Source organism: Erythrolamprus reginae, chromosome 5 (assembly GCF_031021105.1).
Source record: "Erythrolamprus reginae isolate rEryReg1 chromosome 5, rEryReg1.hap1, whole genome shotgun sequence".
NCBI classification, from domain to species: Eukaryota; Metazoa; Chordata; class Lepidosauria; order Squamata; family Dipsadidae; genus Erythrolamprus; species Erythrolamprus reginae.
Window position 1 is genome coordinate 76,690,731 of NC_091954.1, and position 19,940 is coordinate 76,710,670.

Genomic DNA, 19,940 nt, shown 5'->3' on the forward strand with positions numbered 1-19,940 from the left:
GTTCTTACAAACTGGAATGCTATGAAGCTTCACAGAAAAGTCACAACGGCCAGACAATACAACAGGCTTTTTGCTGGCACACACACCACTGTAGATAATAAAAGCCAAGCCTCCCCCAAGTTTTCAGCCTTCGAGGCCACAAGCCAGAATCAGAGACGCCAAGGATCGAAGCAAGGTCACAGGACTCCCAAAAGATAACTCTCCACAATACAGGAAGGGCGGGCCTGCCTTTTCAACCTTTCTGAGGAGAACCACACCCAAACCCAGCTGTTGCCTATTAGGGATGGAAATACCTGGCTAATTGTCCCCTTCGTTGTGCTGCCCTTCTCTGCCTCATATCTATGATGGCTTGTGCATTCTCATTTAATGACTCCAGGCTACTCGCTGGGGAGAGCTCCCCCCCGGGGGTCTCAGGCTGTTCTCCCTCCTCCTCATCCTGACATTCCTCTTCCCCGTCTGCCTGTTCCTCCTCCTCCTCCTGTTCCTCGTCCTCCCCCTCTGAGCATGGAGCCGGCAGAGTTCCAGCCGTTCCCTGAGGAGCCTCAGATTGAATCACAACAGCTATGCTTCATTTATTTTATGTTTTGGGTTTGTTTGGGGGTTTTTTTGTTAGTAATTCTCCCATTCTAATCTCCTATTGAAATTTTTTGGGGCAGAAGAGCAGCATAAAATTCTGTAAAGGACCTTGGAATACTAATATCGAATGACCTAAGTGCTAAAGCCCACTGCAACAATATCGCCAAAAAAGCCTCTAGAGTTGTCAACCTGATCCTACGCAGCTTCTGCTCAGGCAAACTCACCCTACTCACAAGAGCCTACAAAACTTTTGCCAGACCTATCCTAGACTACTGCTCATCTGTCTGGAACCCATACCACATCTCAGACATCAACACCCTTGAAAATGTCCAAAGATATTTCACTAGAAGAGCCCTTCACTCCTCCACTCGATACAGAATATCCTACGAAAATAGACTAACAATCCTAGGTCTAGAAAGCCTAGAACTACGACGCCTAAAACATGATCTGAGCATTGCCCACAAGATCATATGCTGCAATGTCTTACCAGTCAATGACTACTTCAGCTTCAACCGCAATAACACAAGAGCACGCAACAGATTCAAACTTAATATGAACCGCGCCAAACTTGACTGTAAAAAATATGATTTCAACAATCAAGTTATCGAAGCTTGGAACTCACTACCGGACTCAATTGTGTCAACCCCTAACCCCCAACACTTCTCCCTTAGACTCTCCACGATTGACCTCTCCAGGTTCCTAAGAGGCCAGTAAGGGGCGTACATAAGTACACTAGTGTGCCTTTTGTCCCCTGTCCAATTGTCTTTCCTTTTTTTCACCTATCTTATATATTCTCTTCCTTTCATATATCCTCTCCTCTAAGTTCACCTTCACCCTCTTTTTATATTATCACATGTCTATTTTCTTCCTATCTATTTATGTATTGGACAAATGAATAAATAAATAAATAAATAAATAAATAAATAAATAAATAAATAAATAAAAATGTTAGAAATGTATAGATCTGTCATTTATATATTGAGGAACATAATTTTAAAAACTTTATAACTTTAAGCGAAGGATGACTGATGATTAGTCAGTCATGCTAGTTGATGTAAAAGGCTCATATATAAGTTGTCTGAAGATCTGCTAAAACGAGAATAAAACAGGAAAGGAAAAGAAAGCTTGCCACTTACGTTGGAATGTCATGAAGCATCATAAAAATGCCAATTATGAAGACTAATGTCCCCACTATAGCTGCTGGAAGAAGCCATGCTGTGTAGAAACCTAGACAAAAGGAAAAAGGGCAACAGCATATTCATTCTCAGCAACCCATGCTTCCCCACCCACTGTGATTGAGAACAATCAGCCTGCTTTCCAGAAAATCTAAGTCCTGTTTGTGATATTTTGCAAAATAGCAAAAGCAGAATAAAAGATAAGAGGATGTTACAACATGGGGGGTAGCAAGTTACTGGACAGGTTTCTGAGAACCAGATTGGTTCCTAGCACCAGTATAGAACATATGTCTCTTATGAGAGACAAATAACACCATAGAAACATAGAAGACTGATGGCAAAAAAAGACCTCATGGTCCATCTAGTCTGCCCTTATACTATTTCCTGTATTTTTAACTTACAATGGATATGTTTATCCCAGGCATGTTTAAATTCAGTTACTGTGGATTTACCAACCACGTCTGTTGGAAGTTTGTTCCAAGGATCTACTACTCTTTCAGTAAAATAATATTTTCTCACGTTGCCATGGTGAGATGGGTGGCAAATAAATTTAACTAACAAACAAACATATGACATTAATTAGGTTTTTGCCGTTTTACAATCTCTTACCTGGAAGCTAGTCAATATTAAGAAACAGTTCAGAAAATATTCCTTAATGTGACTGATTAATTGCTATAATAACTAGATATGTTCCCAAAGGAAGGGATTCTTTTGAAAATCATAGAGCAGCAATTGAAGGATCAAATTTAGATATTTTGATCAAATTTGTATTAGTTTTGTTGTTTTAAATGTGGTTTTATATTCTGTAAGCCACCTTGAGTTTCCAAGGGTGAATAGTTGGCAATATAAATTAATTAAATTAAATTATTAAAAAAAAAATGGATTACTGTTACATGTTCTACTTGGCAATTTATCTGAAGACAACTTGGAAGCTACACTTGGCCTGCAATGTGGCAACACAGGCAATGTTTCTTAGAATAGAATAGAATAGAATTTTATTGGCCAAGTGTGATTGGACACACAAGGAATTTGTCTTGGTGCATATGCTCTCAGCGTACATAAAATAAAATATACATTTGTCAAGAATCATGTGGTACGACACTTAATGATTGTCATAGGGGTCAAATAAGCAATGAAGAAGCAATATTAATAAAAATCTTAGGATATAAGCAACAAGTTACAGTCATACAGTCAACATGGGAGGAAATGGGTGATAGGAGTGAACATGCCTGATTACGTTTGTGTGATCCAACTATTCTGTGAGCTGCACTGGTTATCAGTTGGCTTCTGAATGCAATTCAAGGTGCAGTTATCACCTATAAAAACTCACATAGCATAAGGTCTGGTTATTTGTGGGATCATCTGTGTCCAGTTTTCTAACCATCCAATGCAAAGATGGAGAGAGGATGCACTCTGGGCTTCATCAGTTAAGCAGTGCTTTATTATGGGGCCATGAAACATGTCTTTTCTGCCATGGCACTTGCCCTATGAAATAGTCTCCCTCAGAGATTTTGATGGCTCCACTGATGAGTTACACAAAGCTCTTATAGCTGATTATTCTCCCAGGCGATGGAGAAGACCAAAGATTATCTTGGCATGATAGATAGGAAATACTGTATATCCTACCTGATGGTATACAGCAGTGATGGCAAACCTATGGTACGGGTGTCACAGATGGCACGCAGAGCCATATCTGCTGGCACATGAGCCATTGTCCTAGCTCAGCTCCAATATGCATGTGCATGGCAGCCAGTTAATTTTCAGCTCGCCCGGAGGCTCTGGGTGGCCATTTTTGGCTTCTGGAGAGTCTCCGGGAGGGATGGCATTTTTATCCTCCTTAGGCTCCAGAGAAGCCTCTGGACCCTGGAAAGGGTGAAAAGGGTCCACCAAAGGTTGCAAAATGGACAGTTTCAGGCCTCCAGAGAAGCCTCCAGGGGCAGAGGGGCAGGGGAGGCCAATTCTGCTGTCCCCAGGCATTGAATTATGAATGTGGGCACTCACACATGTGCGATAGCACATGCACACATGCTTTTGGTACCCAAGGAAAGAAAGGTTTGCCATCACTGGTATACAGTAACTCTAAGATAACTCTAACCTTTAATGAGGATTTCAGCATTCAGGCTTAATTATAAACAACTTTAATTTACATGATTTCTTAAGAAGAAATGATGATTGCAAGGCCATATACTTTCTATGTGTTGATATATCCCAATGTTTTGCTTATTACTGAAGGTTACTAGTTTTTAAAATAACCTTTTCCCCCCAGTAAACTTATCCACAGGGGGAAAAGAAGTAGAGCATCCACATTATTTCAAAAGTCAGGAAGCTGGGGATCCATTGAAAGAGTACGTACTCACCAAGCCAGGCAAAGTAGAGAGCAATCTTCTCTCCAAAGTACCTACGGATATGATACAAAGGCTGATATTTCCTCCACTTACTCCACCGGGCCCAATAATGGAAAAGAATCTGCCTCTGATTAAGTAGATTAGTGTCCTCTTCTTCTGATGGCATCTTGTATGGGCCCTTTGGCAGAAAGTGATATTATTCACATAAAATACAAATTTGTATAGTTGTAAATACTTTATGAAATGCAATAATTAATACTAACAGCCATTATTAAAACTATAATGATAATTAGATATCATATAATATTTATGCAGATATAGTTATACTTTTTAAACCTCTATTGTTAACGTTTTAAAATAAAGGTGATGCCTTTATTTACATGTCAACACTTACCAAAACTTCACAAATAACTACAGTGATATCTTGTCTTACAAAATTAATTGGTTACGGGATGAGGTTCTTAAGGTGAAAAGTTTGTAAGATGAAACAATGTTTCCCATAGGAATCAAGGGAAAAGCGATTAATGCGTGCAAGCCCAAAATTCACCCCTTTTGCCAGCCAAAGCACCTGTTTTTGTGCTGCTGGGAATTCCCCTGAAGCTCTCCTCCATGGGAGACCCAACCTTCGGACTTCCGTTGCCAGCGAAGCACCCGTTTTTGCACTGCTGGGATTCCTCTGCAGCATCACAAAAACACAGAAGTCCGGAGGTGGGGTTTCCCATGGAGGGGAGCCTCAGGGGAATCCCAGCAGCGCAAAAACGGGCGCTTCACTGGCAATGGAAGTCCAGAGGCGGGGCATCCCAGCAGTGGCGGTGGGTTTGTAAGGTGAAAATAGTTTGTAAGAAGAGGCAAAAAAATCTTAAACCCCAGGTTTGTGTCTTGAAAAGTTTGTATGATGAGGCATTTGTAAGACGAGGTATCACTGTATTCTCAAAAGCACACCCCATGATGGGTATGCAATTTTTGGAAGTTGTGGTTCTGCTCTGCCACAGTCAATCATGTGTTCTCTGGAAGCTTCAAAAAATGTGTGAGAGTGCACCATGCTTTTGTGCAATTTTTGAAAGCTGCAAGGGCTGTGCTAGAGTGGGATGTGTTTTTGTGCTGCCTCCAGATCTTCCAGAAATCAAGTGGCCTCCACAGCCTCCAAGTATCACGCAATAAGAGGGTGTGCTTTTGTATGGTGTTCAGAGCAGGGGTGGGCAGCAGGCATGTCGGGGTAGAACACAGTTCCCCCAGCGGAAATGAAGCTGTGTGCCCAGCTCTAGCTAACCCCCCTCCCTCCCACCCTCCTCCTCCTTGGAAAGCGGCAGGGATACCAGCACCGGCAGGAGTTGCAGGGGGCCCATTTCCTCCCCCTGTTTTCTCAACAGCTGATCGGCACCCATTTGCCTAGCTACCCAGCCTGAGGCAGGGGGCAACCCAGGAAGGAGAGCATGGGAAATGCAAAGCAAATGGTCACCCTAGAGAGCGACACCAGTGAGCTTTTAAGTTGAGGATTTAACTGTTCACTTGCACGATGATGATCATTCAAGCCACTCCCACCTGGAGACATGGCCGGCAAGCCACTCCTACCCACTCACATGACCATCAAGCCACACCCACAAAATAAGCCACAACCAGAGTGTGGCAGTAAAAATTTTGGATGCCCATTACTTGTTCAGAGGCCGCAGAGGTCGCAGAAGACGTTTCCCTGAAGTTGCTTCAAGAACAAAGGCCTTGTGGGAAATAGGGCACCCTTGGATAGGCCACAGGGACATGTCAATAGAAAGAGAATTCTGCCTGAAGGTAAGCGTCATGAGGCAGATCCTGGGGAATGGCAGGCTGTGGAGCCATTGCACCTTCCCCAAAGCTCAAGCACATTGGGGAATAGTGCAAGGCGGCCTTTTGGAATGGCAAGGATAGTGGTAGGGCTGAAGTAAGGATCCGGCCTCTACTTCAGGCCCAGGCGTGGGGCTGTTGCTTAGTGTCGGTGTTTAGTGTGGCCTAGATTGGGAGGAGTAGGGATAGAGACTTGTTTCTCTTTTGTTGGGGAAGGGGGATACCAGCAGAATCAATTAAATGTGTTTGCTTATCTATCAATCAAGTATAGGATAGTAGTTTATATAAACATAACATAGAAAGTAATAATAAAAGAAGACAGTAGGACAGGGACGGTAGGCACAATGGTGTGCTTATGCACGCCCCTTACAGACCTCTTAGAAAAGGGGAGAGGTCAACTGTAGACAATCTGAGGTTAAAGATTTTGGGGAAGAAACAACAGAGTAGTGAATTCCAGGCATTGATCACTCTATTGCTGAAGTCGCATTTTCTGCAGTCTAGTTTGGAGCGGTTTAAATTTAGTTTGAGTCTATTACGTGCTTGTGTGTTGTTGCGGTTGAAGGTGAAGTAGTCATTAACAGGAAGGACATTTTGGCATATGATTTTGTGAACTATGGTTACATCAGTTTGGAAGCGACGTAGTTGTAAATTGTCTAATTTCACTATTTCAAGTCTGGTGGGGTTTGATACACCGAGCTCAAAATATTTGCCATTACTCTTTAGCGCCGATAGACTTTGTCTCATTAAACTGAACATATATAACTATCCAAAGTCACTAACACTTAAACTATTATGTTAGTCTGGAAATTAACAAGATGCCAACTTATGGCAAACTTCTAAAAAGCCATCTTCAATACAGGTGCTGTCTCCTGTCTGAGAGAGGATTGCTTGCAAACTTACGTCATGTAGTGGGAATGCAGCTGTGAAGACTTCCTCATTCAGCAACCTTTCTATTCCAACCTGTCCTGTGTTTGGCTTGCCATAGGGTGTAGTGGACAGGATCTCATACAGCTGAAGAAAAGCAAAGAAGAATTAAAGAAAACTATACAGTACTTTGATTTCCACAGCTAGCAGCAACATCACTCACATTACACATCAATTATACTTAACATTAACATGCAGCACTATGATTGGCTACATATACTGTATACCAGCAGTCTCCAAACTGTGGCCCATGGGCCGCATGCGGCCCACTGAGGCCATTTATCCCGCCCGCGGGTGAGTGACACAACACAGTATTCCATCTAATTTTCTATGAATAAAATGCGGTATTTTGTTAGTAACTAATATCAATCATCAAAAAAGTTGCAAAAGTTTTTTTTCTAATTTTGTCATCCAGTTACATTCATTTTCTTTTAATTAAATTCATTCCTTAATGTTCCTTTAAAAAGTACACCAATTATATTTCTAACTTATTAACCATTATGCCAAAGTGCTTCCTTCTTTCTTTATACATCCTTCTATAAGCCAAGAAAACCTACAATCATATGTTAACAAAAGAAAATTAAAAACAAAACATAAACATATATGAATTTCAGACTTCTCCTCCCCCTCTAAATAGTACGTTCCCATTTTGTTTTTTACTTAAAAATAAAGTATGTGCAGTGTGCATAGGGATTTGTTCGTAGTTTTTTTTTATAGTCCGACCCTCCAACAGTCTGAGAGACAATGAACTGGCCCCCTGTGTAAAACGTTTGGGGACCCCTGCTGTATACCCATGTTACCCTGCATTTGTTTCACTCCAAGCTTACTATTCTATGCCGTTGTGTAGTAGTGAAGAAAGTCTCATGGTTATCACTTCCACGGAACCTGGGTTGGGGGAAAAATAATTGATAAATTACCAGACATAAAACACAAGCTATATAAAAGAGAGACTGTGATATCCTAGCTATCATTTCCATTTACAATGTTCCCTCAATTTTCGCAGGTTCGAACTTCGCGAATAGCCTATACCACGGTTTTTCAAAAAATATTAATTAAAAAATACTTTGCAGGTTTTTTTCTATACCACGGTTTTTCATGCCCGATGACATCATACGCCATCGCCAAACTAATAATTTTTGCAAATAAATAACAAAAAAAAATTATTGTTAATAATTAATTATGTTTATAAATATCAGGATCACTAAGTGTCTTATTCAATGGTGAGTACGAGTAATAATGGTGAGTAAATGATTGTTAAAGGAATGGGAAATGGTAATTTAAGGGTTTAAAGTGTTAAGATATGGCTTGTGATATTGTCCATAGCCAAAATTGGTGTATTTACTTCCGTATCTCTACTTCATGGAAATTCGATTTTCGTGGGCAGTCTCGGAACGCATCCCCCGTGAAAATTAAGGGAACACTGTACTCACTTACTAGCTTTATTTAAAAAAAGAAGACCACCAAGGTCCCTTCCAACTCTGTTATTCTGTTCTGTTCTGTTCTATTCATTATAATTAATTATGATTATAATGAAGTAGGGGATAATAACTGTAATCTAGGAAAAATCAGTATACAGTAGACCCCCGCTCGTTGCGAGGGTTCCGTTCCAGGACCCCCCGCAACGAGCGGGTTTTCGCGAAGTAGTGCTGCGGAAGTAAAAACACCATCTGCGCATGTGCAGATGGCGTTTTTACTCCCACAGCGCTAGCGAGGAGCCGAAGATTGGGGGCGGGGCGGCTGTTTGCCGCCGGCATGGAGGGCTTCCTAGCAGCCCCCCAAACCCGGGTTGGGGGTCCGGGGGGCGCTGGCTCTCGGCGCTTTCGAGCTGAGTCCGGGAGCGAATTCGCTTCCGGACTCAGCTCAAAACCGCCGATAGCAAGCGGCAAGGAACGGCTTGTCTCGGCGCTTTCGAGCTGACCGGACTCAGCTCGAAAGCGCCGAGACAAGCCGTTCCTTGCCGCTTGCTATCGGCAGTTTTGAGCTGAGTCCGGAAGCGAATTCGCTTCTGGACTCAGCTCAAAACCGCCGATAGCAAGCGGCAAGGAACGGCTTGTCTCGGCGCTTTCGAGCTGACCGGACTCAGCTCGAAAGCGCCGAGACAAGCCGTTCCTTGCCGCTTGCTATCGGCGCTTTTGAGCTGAGTCCGGGAGCGAATTCGCTCCCGGACTCAGCTCAAAAGCGGCGAGAATGAACGGCGTGGGCGGGCGAAGGGCGGGCGGCAGCGAGGAGTTTGCGTGGGCGGTGGGGAAACTCCTCGCTGACGCCAGCAAGAGGGGGAAGACCCAGGGAAGCCGCTGCCATCTACGCATGCGTGCCCGGCACGCATGCGTAGATGGTATTTTTGACTTCCGGGTTGAAAAATAGCGAAGTACCCTGTTCGCAATGGTTGGGGACGCAATAAGCGGGGGATCACTGTAGTTGGAAAAGATGAAAGATTGATGAAAAAACTCATACCAAAATCTTACCAGGGTAACTTGTTTGCTTTAAAATGACAGGTGTAGTTATCCAAGGGGATGTCAGGAACCTCATCATAGAGTAAATTAGGGATGCCCAGTTTCATCAGAATCCTGTGGGACCAATTGATTTCAGGTTCAGTGGGCATAGCCTAAGATACAATAAAAAGAAATATTCTAAACAAGAGGAACCTTTATCAGTAGTTTACATCACAGAGAGAGAGAGAGGGGGGGGGAGAGGAGGGAAGAGGGGGAGGAAGGAGGGAAGGAGAGAGAGACAGAGAGAGATAGAGAGATTGGAAGTTAAATTATTAAATTCTTGAGCAAAATCATAACATATATAAAAGGGAGAGTTTCTGATAAAACTCCCTTTACTCCATCACAATTTTTAAAAATATATAATCTATTTTTACACTCACACACAGAAAAGTACAGCACATGAATCATAGAAGGTAGGCATTACAGATTGGAGAAAAGCTATTTGTACCAATACAACATTCATTTCCCATTTTATCAAAAGAAATGTATTTAGTAATAAAAATATTACTGGAAAAATTAAAAGAGTGATGAGGAGAAATGGAGTAAAGATATAGAGAGGCAGAAAAGGGACAAGAGAATTTGTTTCTTTCTATGCTTTGTTTCCTTCAATTTTCAGATTTTCATTATTTGTTGAATCTGTTCTGTCTGTCCAGATCAATTACTAAGAATAATGACCCAATTCACACGGAGAATCAAAAGCTAGCATAGCAAAGTATATTTTTTTCAAACACAGTTCTGTAGTATAATAGTTAAATCATTGAAATGTGGGGCTGGCTGCAGTTTATCATTAGTGATAGATAATGGGAAATTTCGGACGCTAGCCAGAAGGCCATAAATCTGCCGGTCTGATGTTACTTCTTTGACAAATTTACTCACGGCAGTCCAAAGACATTTTTCAGCTCAAAACAAAAGCCAGAATCAAGGATCAAGAGGATTAGGAAAGTCTTTTAGCTTACGAATGTTGTCTTTCCACGCCCCCTTTTCCCATCAGTCTGTCTTATATACTGCCAGGGGTGGCCAAATGTCCCATAGAGATATTCAATGCCTAGACCCCCTTCTATAGAGATATTCATGTCTGGCTCTCATCCTTCTGACCCTCGCATCTAAGAGAGGGTCCTCAAAGTGCACATCTTCCTCTGACTCAGGCAATGCCCTAACTGAGAGAGAGGTTGTTTCTACAGTCTCTGTTGGTTCCCCAGTCTCCAATTCTCCTTCAGTCTCACTCTCAGACTCAGATAGCAAGAACACTGGCCTGGGGGGCCAGTATTCCTCCATCTCCCGGTCCTCAAAATCTGTGACCAGCTAAGCTGGATGTGGACCACTCACAACAGAAGCCTCTCTATCTCTATCTCTCTCCTTCCCCCTTCCTCCCTCCCCCCTCTCTTTTTCTGTGTGTGTGTATGTGAGTGTGTGTGAGGGGGGGAAGAGAGAGAGATGGTAGATATTATATTGAAGGAATAGCATGTGAAGGCATCTCTGGTATATACCTGTTGATACCTGTGAAAATATTACTTTACTGAAAGAGTAATAGATGCTTGGAACAAACTTTCAGCAGACGTGGTTGGTAAATCCACAGTAACTGAATTTAAACACGCCTGGGATAAACATATATCCATCCTAAGATAAAATACAGGAAATAGTATAAAGGCAGACTAGATGGATCATGAGTTTTTTTCTGCCGTCAATCTTCTATGTTTCTGTGTTTCTATGAATAAAAATCACTGTTCACCAAAGAAAGATACGGAAAGATTAAAGAAAAATATGGACTGCCATACAGTCAACTCATAGTTTCCACATGAAGATAGGGCTTTTATGAAGTAATGTTTATATAAGCAACTTCCTTCTGATCAACTGCAATCTAATGCAATATAACTAACAAACAACTAAATCCCCCAACTTCTTTTTTCTTGAGATCAGACTATACTAAATTATTTTAGCTGGCAGCAAAGTTTGATCTATGGGTATTAGGTTCCACAGCATTCTCACCTGTAAGGGGACTCTCAGCCTAAGGTCCTCGGCGTAATAACAGAGCACACTCCAGGGAGCATTCAGCAATATAAAGTGGACCATATTCTTTGTATGTTGGGCTGCATGCTGCAAAAGAAATCATAAGAGTCACTCAGCTACATCAACATTTGGTACTTTAGATTCCCTTGGAAAAATGTATGTATGTATGTATGTATGTTTGTATGTATGTATGTATGTATGTATGTATGTATGTATGTACCGTGTTTCCCCGAAAGTAAGACAGTGTCTTACTTTCTTTTTATCCCCAAAAGCCCCACTATGTCTTACTTTCGGGGTATGTCTTATATTGGAAAAAACGGTGCGCGCTGGAGTCAGAAAAAGACATAGATAGACGGGGAGGGAGCCGGCCGGCCGGCGAGGCCCGGAGTGCGCAGCCAGCTGGGAAGGAAGGAAGGAGGGAGGGAGCCGGCCCCCACCCCCGCTGCTTTCCCCGCCGCGCCGCTCCCAAGCGCCTTCCTCGCCCTCGCCGCCTTCTCGCTCTCCAGGTCCAGCTAGATGAGAGGGAGGCGGCAATACCCCCGTGTTTCCCCGAAAGTAAGACATATGTCTTACTTTCAGGGTACGGCTTATATTAGCCGACCCACCTGAAACCCCTGATAAGTCTTACAATCGGGGGTGTCTTACTATCGGGGAAACAGGGTATGTATGTATTCCTTCCTTCCTTCCTTCCTTCCTTCCTTCCTTCCTTCCTTCCTTCCTTCCTTCCTTCATTCATTCATTCATTTATTTTGTCCAATACACAATGAGGGTTTTAGTGGGTATATATCTATATACTGTACACATAGTAAAATACATGATGAAGGTTATAGAGGAGATACTCATAGTAAAATATATCTAAGAAAGAAAAGAAGAGAAGTTATAGGAATAGAACATATCAATGAAAGAATAGAAGAAGAGATATAGGAATAGAAGAAAGGTATAGGAGATATAGGAGAGCAATAGAACAGAGGACGGAAGGCACTCTAGTGCACTTGTACTCGCCCCTTACTGACCTCTTAGGAACCTGGATAGGTCAACCATAGATAATCTAAGGGTAAATTGTTGGGGGTTTGGGGATGACACTATGGAGTCTGGTAATGAGTTCCACGCTTTGACAACTCGGTTACTGAAGTCATATTTTTTACAGTCAAGTTTGGAGCGGTTAATATGAAGTTTAAATCTGTTGTTGCTCTTGTGTTGTTGTGGTTGAAGCTGAAGTAGTCGCCGACAGGCAGGACGTTGCAGCATATCATCTTGTGGGCAATACTTAGATCTTGTTTAAGGCGTCTTAGTTCTAAACTTTTTAGACCCAGGATTGAAAGTCTAGTCTCGTAGGGAATTCTATTTTAAGTGGAGGAGTGAAGGGTTCTTCTGATGAAGTATCTTTGGACATTTTCAAGGATGTTAATGTCTGAGATGCGATATGGGTTCCAAACAGATGAGCTGGAGAGGCAAATATTTATTTCCCAAAACAATTCATGAGCAAAATAAATTTAAGATACCACATTTCTGACATTAACACCCTCGAAAATGACCAAAGATAATTCACCAGAAGAGCCTTTCACTCCTCTACCCGTAACAGAATACCCTACGAAACTAGACTTACAATCCTGGGTCTTGAAAGCTTAGAACTACAACGCCTTAAACACGATCTAAGTATTGCCCACAAGATCATATGCTGCAATGTCCTGCCTGTCAAAGACTACTTCAGCTTCAACCACAACAACACAAGAGCACACAGCAGAATCAAGCTTAATATTAACCGCTCCAAACTTGACTGTAAAAAATACGACTTTAGTAATCGGGTTGTCGAAGTGTGGAACTCATTAGTAGTATCATCTCCTAACCCCCAACATTTTACCCTTAGACTATCCATGGTTGACCTCTCCAGATTCCTAAGAGGTCAGTAAGGAGCATACATAAACACACTAGAGTGCCTTCCGTCCCCTGTCCTATAGTCCCTCCTATATCTCCTCTACTATATCCTCTATAACCTTCATTGCGTATTATTGTGTATTTGAAAATAAAATAAAATAAAAATAACAGCATTTTGTCTGAACCAGACTGCTTATACTATTAGCCCTACCTGACCGCAATTATTACTAACAGCTCTATTGGACTGAAATAATTCTCTTTGTCAGCCCAATTCAAATACCGTAGTTCTGATATCGGAAACATTAACAGCCCCAGATTATTAAAGATAAATGTTTGTAATTGGAGCATTCAAAATAGCATATAAAATAGCATTTAACAGAAAAACAGAATTGGAAGTGACCTTGGAGGTCTTCAGTTCAACCCTATGCTGAAGCAAGCAACCCTAGACCCGTGAGGGTGAATCTAGGGCATGCGTGCCATAGGTGGCACATGGAGCCATATCTGAGGGAATGTGAAGCGTTGCCCCATGTCAGCTTCAGTGCACATATGCAAACTGGCCAGCTGATTTTTGTCCTTGAGGAAGGCTGTTTTCGCCCTCCCCAGACTCTGGAGTGCAAAAAATAGCTGAACAGGCAAACCGGAAGCTTGGAAAAGCAGACTTCCGGTTTGCCCATTAGGCTGTTTTTTGAACTTTGGAGGCTTCAGGGAAGCCAGAGGGTGAAAAACAGCCCAATAGGGGGGATGTGCAGTGATGCACACATGCACAGTGTTGCACACGTGGGGGGTGCGTGTGTGCACACTCTCATTTTTGGCACACAAGAAGATGCCCTATACCGTTTCAGACAAATTATTGTCCATTTTCTTCTTTAAAATCTCCAGTGATGGAGCACCCATAACTTCTGAATAGTGATGGGTGAACCGAACCTGCACAATTCGAGTCCATAAAGAATTTTACGGTGTTCGGTATGCCGAACACGAACCTGAAATTTTTTGAAACTTCGGGCAAAGTTTGGGGTCATGTTCAGCGTTCGGAGCTTTGACGTCACCGGCAGGCTGCTAAGGACGCCAAGATGATCACTTCCTGGATTCCATGGAATCCAGGAAGTGATCACCTTGACGTCCTTAGCAACCTGCCGGTATATGTGATGTCAAAGCTCTGCCCCCGGAATCTCTTGGTGGGATTCCCTGTTCAGGTTTGGGTTTGGGTTCAGTTCGGGTTCAGCTGAATTTTGCATAAAGTTCGTCCGAACTTGCTGAACCCGAACACCATTGGGTTCACCCATCACTACTTCTGAAGACAAGCTGTTCTACTCTTTGTTAAGTGATTCTGGCTTCCCCATTGATTTTGCTTGCCAGAAAGATCAAAATGTGATCATATGACCTCGGGGCACTGTAACAATCATAAATATGATAAATTGCCAAGCGTCTGAATTTTTATTACATGACCTTGAGGTGCCGCAAAGGTCATAAGTGTGAAAAACAGCCATAACTCACTTTTTTCAGTGCCTTTGTAACTTCGATCACTAATAGAATGGTTATAATTCAAGGACTACCTATAAAGTGAATTTATTTGGCCAAGGTGAAAATATATATGTTGTAGTTTCAGCTAGCTATTATAGGAATTTCTTTTTGAGCATATTCATATTTAGCCTTGTGAGGAATTAAAGCTGTTTACAATACCGAACAGGAGGGTTTTAAAATGTCTTATGGTAGGCCCAAATTACTTTCCTTTCTTTTCTGAAAAAAGGTGAGACCAATAAAATTGAGGATGATACAATAAAAGTTTAAAGTGAAGACTGGTTCGCTCCCCTGTCAACTTTCCTCCCTCCCTCCCACCACTCTGTTGCCAGCAAGCTACTTTTTTTTTGCATGCCTTTTCAATTCTGATCCCCTTCGTGTGGAGCTCATGCAGAAATTTATCCCGCCATTCTTTGTGAATTTCATTTGAACTCTTTTGTTTGGATTTTGGAGTCTCTTCTTTTTGGCCCTCTGAATTCTGGACATCTGATTCCCACACAAGGACAAAGTCTGTGGCAAAACACATCGACAGCAGAAATATTCCATTAGCCATTTTTCAGGAGTAAAAAAAAGTTAAACGATAATCAGATACCTTCATACTCTGAGATGCATTGTAAAAATGGAGAATTATATGGAATCAACAAAAGCAAACCTCAAGATAGTTAAGTTCCTCATGAAATATCTTTTTTTAAAAAGTGTCTGTTTTTGTTGGCCAGGCAGAAAAACTGCAGCAACAATAATTTAACTCTTAAGGAAAAGTACAAGAGGAAAGGAATGGGACTCCCAAAATACGTTGTAGTTCACATGACAAATGTTTTGATAGAATAGGGCATTATACTTATGTATGTCTGAATACTATAGCTGTAAATATTGAAGGAATGAAATGTTAAAAAAATGAATTCTTCTAATCTCTTTCCTGTACTGGAAATACATTAGAACTTCAAGAGTTCTAATGTATGTGGGTTGTTTTTTTTGATACAATAGATTAGATATGATATATATACAGTTGTTTAGTGAAAACAAAATCTCTATGAAATTGAATTAAGTAATAAAGAGTGTATAGAAGGCGGCTAAGAAAATAACAATAACAAACAAGACATTGATAACCAAAAGAAATAATAGTGAATACCGACTGTCTGTTCTTTCTTCACCAGAAAATAATTTGATATTAGAAGAGATTGTATTTTCCCTCCTCACAAGAGGATATTAATGATATATTTTCCGTTACTTATTTATTGTTGTTATTGTTGATATTGTTGATCTTGTTGTTGTTGTTTTGTTTTTGTATCTGTTTATTTTCTTATATGTTATTTTTAAATCAATTTAATAAAAATTATTTTTTTAAAAAGAACTTCAAGAGTCTGAGATCAGATCCAACTGTAGACAAACTTTCTAGTCCTAGTTTTTAAAAAGTTCCCAGAAAATAAGAAGCAGTTTCTACTGAGGTCCTGTGGGCCACAATGCTTTATATTGGGTGAGATAATTGGACACAAGCAGCATATACAGGTCCATTTTCATTACATTATTTTCCACTGAAAATGCCATTCCCTATAAATTATATTTTACCCAGAAGGTGATTGAATATGAAAGGAGGAAAAATATTGAAGAGGAAAGATATTTTGCCTGGAGGAAAAAATACTGACAAGTGACTAAGGTAGAGAGGACTTTTCAAGTAGAATCAGTTGATTGGAAAAGGATTAATCCCACCTGTTAAACTCATCACTTTAATGTGTATTTCAAATAAAATATGGAATTTGAGATCTTACATTTCTTTACAATGTCTGCTTTGGACCTACACTTTTCATTAAACCTTTTGGATGCAGAGATAATTCTATATAAATCCAGTTTCCAAGCACATTTTTAAAAACGTTCCCCTGGCCAAATTGAACATAAATCAACATTTCTGCACGAACAGGACAAATGATAGATTTAGGAACTAGACATTTGACCACTAGCTACAAGACAACTGACTTCAGATAAATGGAAAGGGGCGAAAAGAAAACAAGTACTCAGTCATCTGCTGAAAGGAAATATTGATATGAGCTATTTCTTAACTTACCTATCCTGGTCTTTTCATCACTGAAGAAGTTTGCACCGCTGTTTACAAGGCAGCCCTTATTCTCCTAGGGGGGGAAAAAAATCAACAATCAATGGAAAAGCAGGTTGGCTCAGATTTCCCACTCCAGTTGAACTGAACCTAAAAGGAAATTAGACTGAAATTATTACTCTGCAGATCAGTAGGTTGTTCTCTTCTAAGTCTGAAAGCATTTTGCAGCAGCAAGATCCTCTCTGTGAGAATATGTGGTAGGTTTATTACTCTATCCCTGAGTATTTTCTTCTGCAGAAGCATTACACAGGTATATTACAGAGGGTTGGGCAACCAGTTAGTCTCAAGCTCCTTTTCTACAGCTCAGATGTTTCCTCTGTTGTGAAAAAAAAATGGAATTGTTTCTCAACATTATGAGGCAAGGAACAATATAACTGAAGGATTAGAAAAGCCTCTTTTGATTTGAACTTAGCTTAGATGATTTAATAAATTTGGCCCTTTTAATAGCAACTTTTATGGTAATGGTAGAAAACTGGTTTGTTATTGCCTTCTGGGATTTCTTCCCTAAGCTGTGAAAGTATCCTACCATCATATTCTATTGCAATAGCCACAGAAGTAGTCATCACATGCTGATTTTAATTTTCCTATTTAAAGTAAAATGAAAGGACAGATAATAAGTTACTTTTACTGTATATATGACTATGTATGTATGTATATATATATATGTATGTATGTATGTATATACAGAGACACAAATTATATAAAAAAAACTTTTAAAAAACCAACACCATGAATATTTAAATCATAAAATATTGGAACACTGTCATTCCTAAGCTTTTTTCATCCTGCTGATGTTTCTAAACCTACCGTATTTTTCGGTGTATAAGATGCACCTTTTTCCTTCCTAAAAGAGGCTGATAATTAGGCTGCATCTTATACTCTGAATGTAGGTTTTTTTCAGCCCTAACTAGCTGCTAATGATCTTCCCAGCTCTTACCTTGCAGGCTCTTTCATTGTTACTCTCTGTGAAGAATGTTTTTCAAGCTCTAAGTCTTTGCAGAGTATTTTTTCATTACTCTAACTTGCTCTGGGTAAGTTTCTTTCAGCCCTTTATTACATCTGCCAAGAATGTATTCCAAACCTTGTCATTGTACGTTTTTATTTCACTGCTTTACTTGCTCCAGATATTTCTTTAAAGCTCTAACCAGGTGCTATTAATATACCCAAGCTCTTTCATTGTAACTCTCTGTGAAGAATATTTTTCAAGCCCTAAGTCTTTGCAGGGTTTTTTCATTACTCTAACTTGCTCTGAGTAAGTTTCTTTCAGCCCTAACCAGGTGCTAATGATGTTCCCAGCTCTTGCAAGCTCTTTCACTGTTACTCTCTGCAAAGAAGAATGTTTTCCAAGCCCTAAGTCTTTGCAGGGTTTTTTCCATGGCTCTACTTGCTCAGACTGTTTCTTTCCAGGTGCTAATGATGTTCCCAGCTTTTACTGGCTTGCAAGCTCTCTCATTGTTACTCTCTCAGAATAAAAAAAATTAAAGCCCTTCACCAGGGGATAAAATAATGTGCTGAAGCTGACCAGACTAAGGACGCTAGCCAGACGAATACCTGGTAACAGATTCTTTTCCCTATTTTCCTCGCCAAAAACTAAGGTGCGTCTTATATTCCTGTGCATTTTATACCCTGAAATATTTGGTAGTTACATCAGAAAAGCTTGTCTAATAGATACAGTCCCTTACTGATTGAAATAAAATAAATTGCATGAGAACTAAATAACTCCTCGTTCTTCAGACAAGCAAGACATGAGGCGGGAAAATAACTTTTTTTCTTTCATTCTTTTTGCCTAACTAGCTAAAATATGTTCCTACTCTAACGGCCTATATTGAAGTAAGAATGTTGCTTTAAACAAAAAACGATGAACTTTCCTACTGATTAAAAGACTTCCCATTGGGGAGAACAATCCAAGAGGAACTCTTAGGCTTGGCGTTCAATTTATTAAGCCCCTTTCTCACTCTTCTTTTTACTGAGGCTAGCTCGCTTTAAAATGATTCAAACAAACAAAATTGTGTTTTTTGACACAATTATTGGTTTATGAGATAATTAATTCTTCACTGTGGCTAATTTTGTTTTGGTTTTTAGCATAAACAAACGTTGGCAAATGTTTTTAAGAAAAAATGTTCATTAAGTTGTTCCCATAAGGGCTTTGCTACTTTTTTCTACAAGTTTGCTTTCCATGGTACATTTTTTTTTAAAGCATCTATAGCAATGTTTCCCAACCTTGGCAACTTGAAGATATCTGGACTTCAACTCCCAGAAGTCCCCAGCCAGCATTCGCTGGCTGGGGGATTCTGGGAGTTGAAGCCCAGATATCTTCAAGTAGCCAAAGTTGGGGAACACTGATCTATAGTTTCTAATTGCAATCTGACTCAAATACAAACATTAATTTCACTGGATCTTGCTATTATATTACTTTTTAAAGATTTTTAAGATTTACGAGTGAAAGACCCACCATTGATGTACCATTTCCCTACCTGTGGGACCTTAAGAGAGGTCGGGGATAACCTCTGATATCTGTCACCCTCCACTTTCTTCTGCTTGGAGTGCTTAGCATCCTTTGGGATATGCTGAGGGTTGTCACCAAAGCTTTCATAAGAGGACAGCTTTACAATCTTCTCAGGCCCAAAGGCCATGGTTTCATAAATGTATTCCTTTATTTTCGGCTCAGGATTATTCTTTAAGCTCCCATAATTGGCTTCTTTGAGGTCATGTTCTTCTGTAACCAAGCTGTCATCTTCTCTGGTCTTTCTTCGCTGCATCTTTATTCTTCATGCCAAGAAGAAATCTAGGATATCTGGACAGTAAGAAGTAACAGGCTGAATTTGCCCTTCTAGCTCACGGAACTTGTAGCATTGTGCACTGCAAAAGGAATAGCCTCCCTTCCCATTTTCTGGCCGTACGGGGATACTATCAGTGTTCACCACCTGATCCTGTCTAACCAGTCCTGTCACTTACAAAGGCAGTAGAACTTCCTTGTAAATTTATATCCTTTGGGGGAGGGAAATACTGTATAGTGCATATGAATGGCCAGAAGTGTAAGATCTCTTCTGTGAGAAAAGCAGAGATAGACACCGTCTTCCCAATTAACCTCTTAATCAGATGT

At 40.6% G+C, this 19,940-nt stretch overlaps 1 protein-coding gene across 3 annotated transcripts in view; it reads right to left on the minus strand.

Moving 5' to 3' along the window:
- ANO7 (anoctamin 7) overlaps nucleotides 1-19,940 on the minus strand; it is a 54,493-nt gene that overhangs the window by 29,415 nt on the left and 5,138 nt on the right. For 2 of the 3 annotated variants that reach the window (XR_011559217.1, XM_070753227.1), the window contains exons 2-10: nucleotides 19,312-19,631; nucleotides 16,790-16,853; nucleotides 15,086-15,240; nucleotides 11,317-11,424; nucleotides 9,304-9,443; nucleotides 7,666-7,723; nucleotides 6,815-6,925; nucleotides 4,109-4,274; nucleotides 1,713-1,803 (exon numbers count right to left, since the gene is read on the minus strand). Coding sequence is in view for 2 of the 3 variants with exons in the window: in XM_070753227.1 (XP_070609328.1) it covers nucleotides 1,713-1,803; nucleotides 4,109-4,274; nucleotides 6,815-6,925; nucleotides 7,666-7,723; nucleotides 9,304-9,443; nucleotides 11,317-11,424; nucleotides 15,086-15,240; nucleotides 16,790-16,853; nucleotides 19,312-19,596 (1,178 nt within the window). In the remaining variant the exon portion in view is untranslated. Of the gene's footprint in view, nucleotides 1-1,712; nucleotides 1,804-4,108; nucleotides 4,275-6,814; nucleotides 6,926-7,665; nucleotides 7,724-9,303; nucleotides 9,444-11,316; nucleotides 11,425-15,085; nucleotides 15,241-16,789; nucleotides 16,854-16,956; nucleotides 17,024-19,311; nucleotides 19,632-19,940 lie in introns of those variants that run through there. The other variant, XM_070753228.1, reaches the window with a different exon arrangement.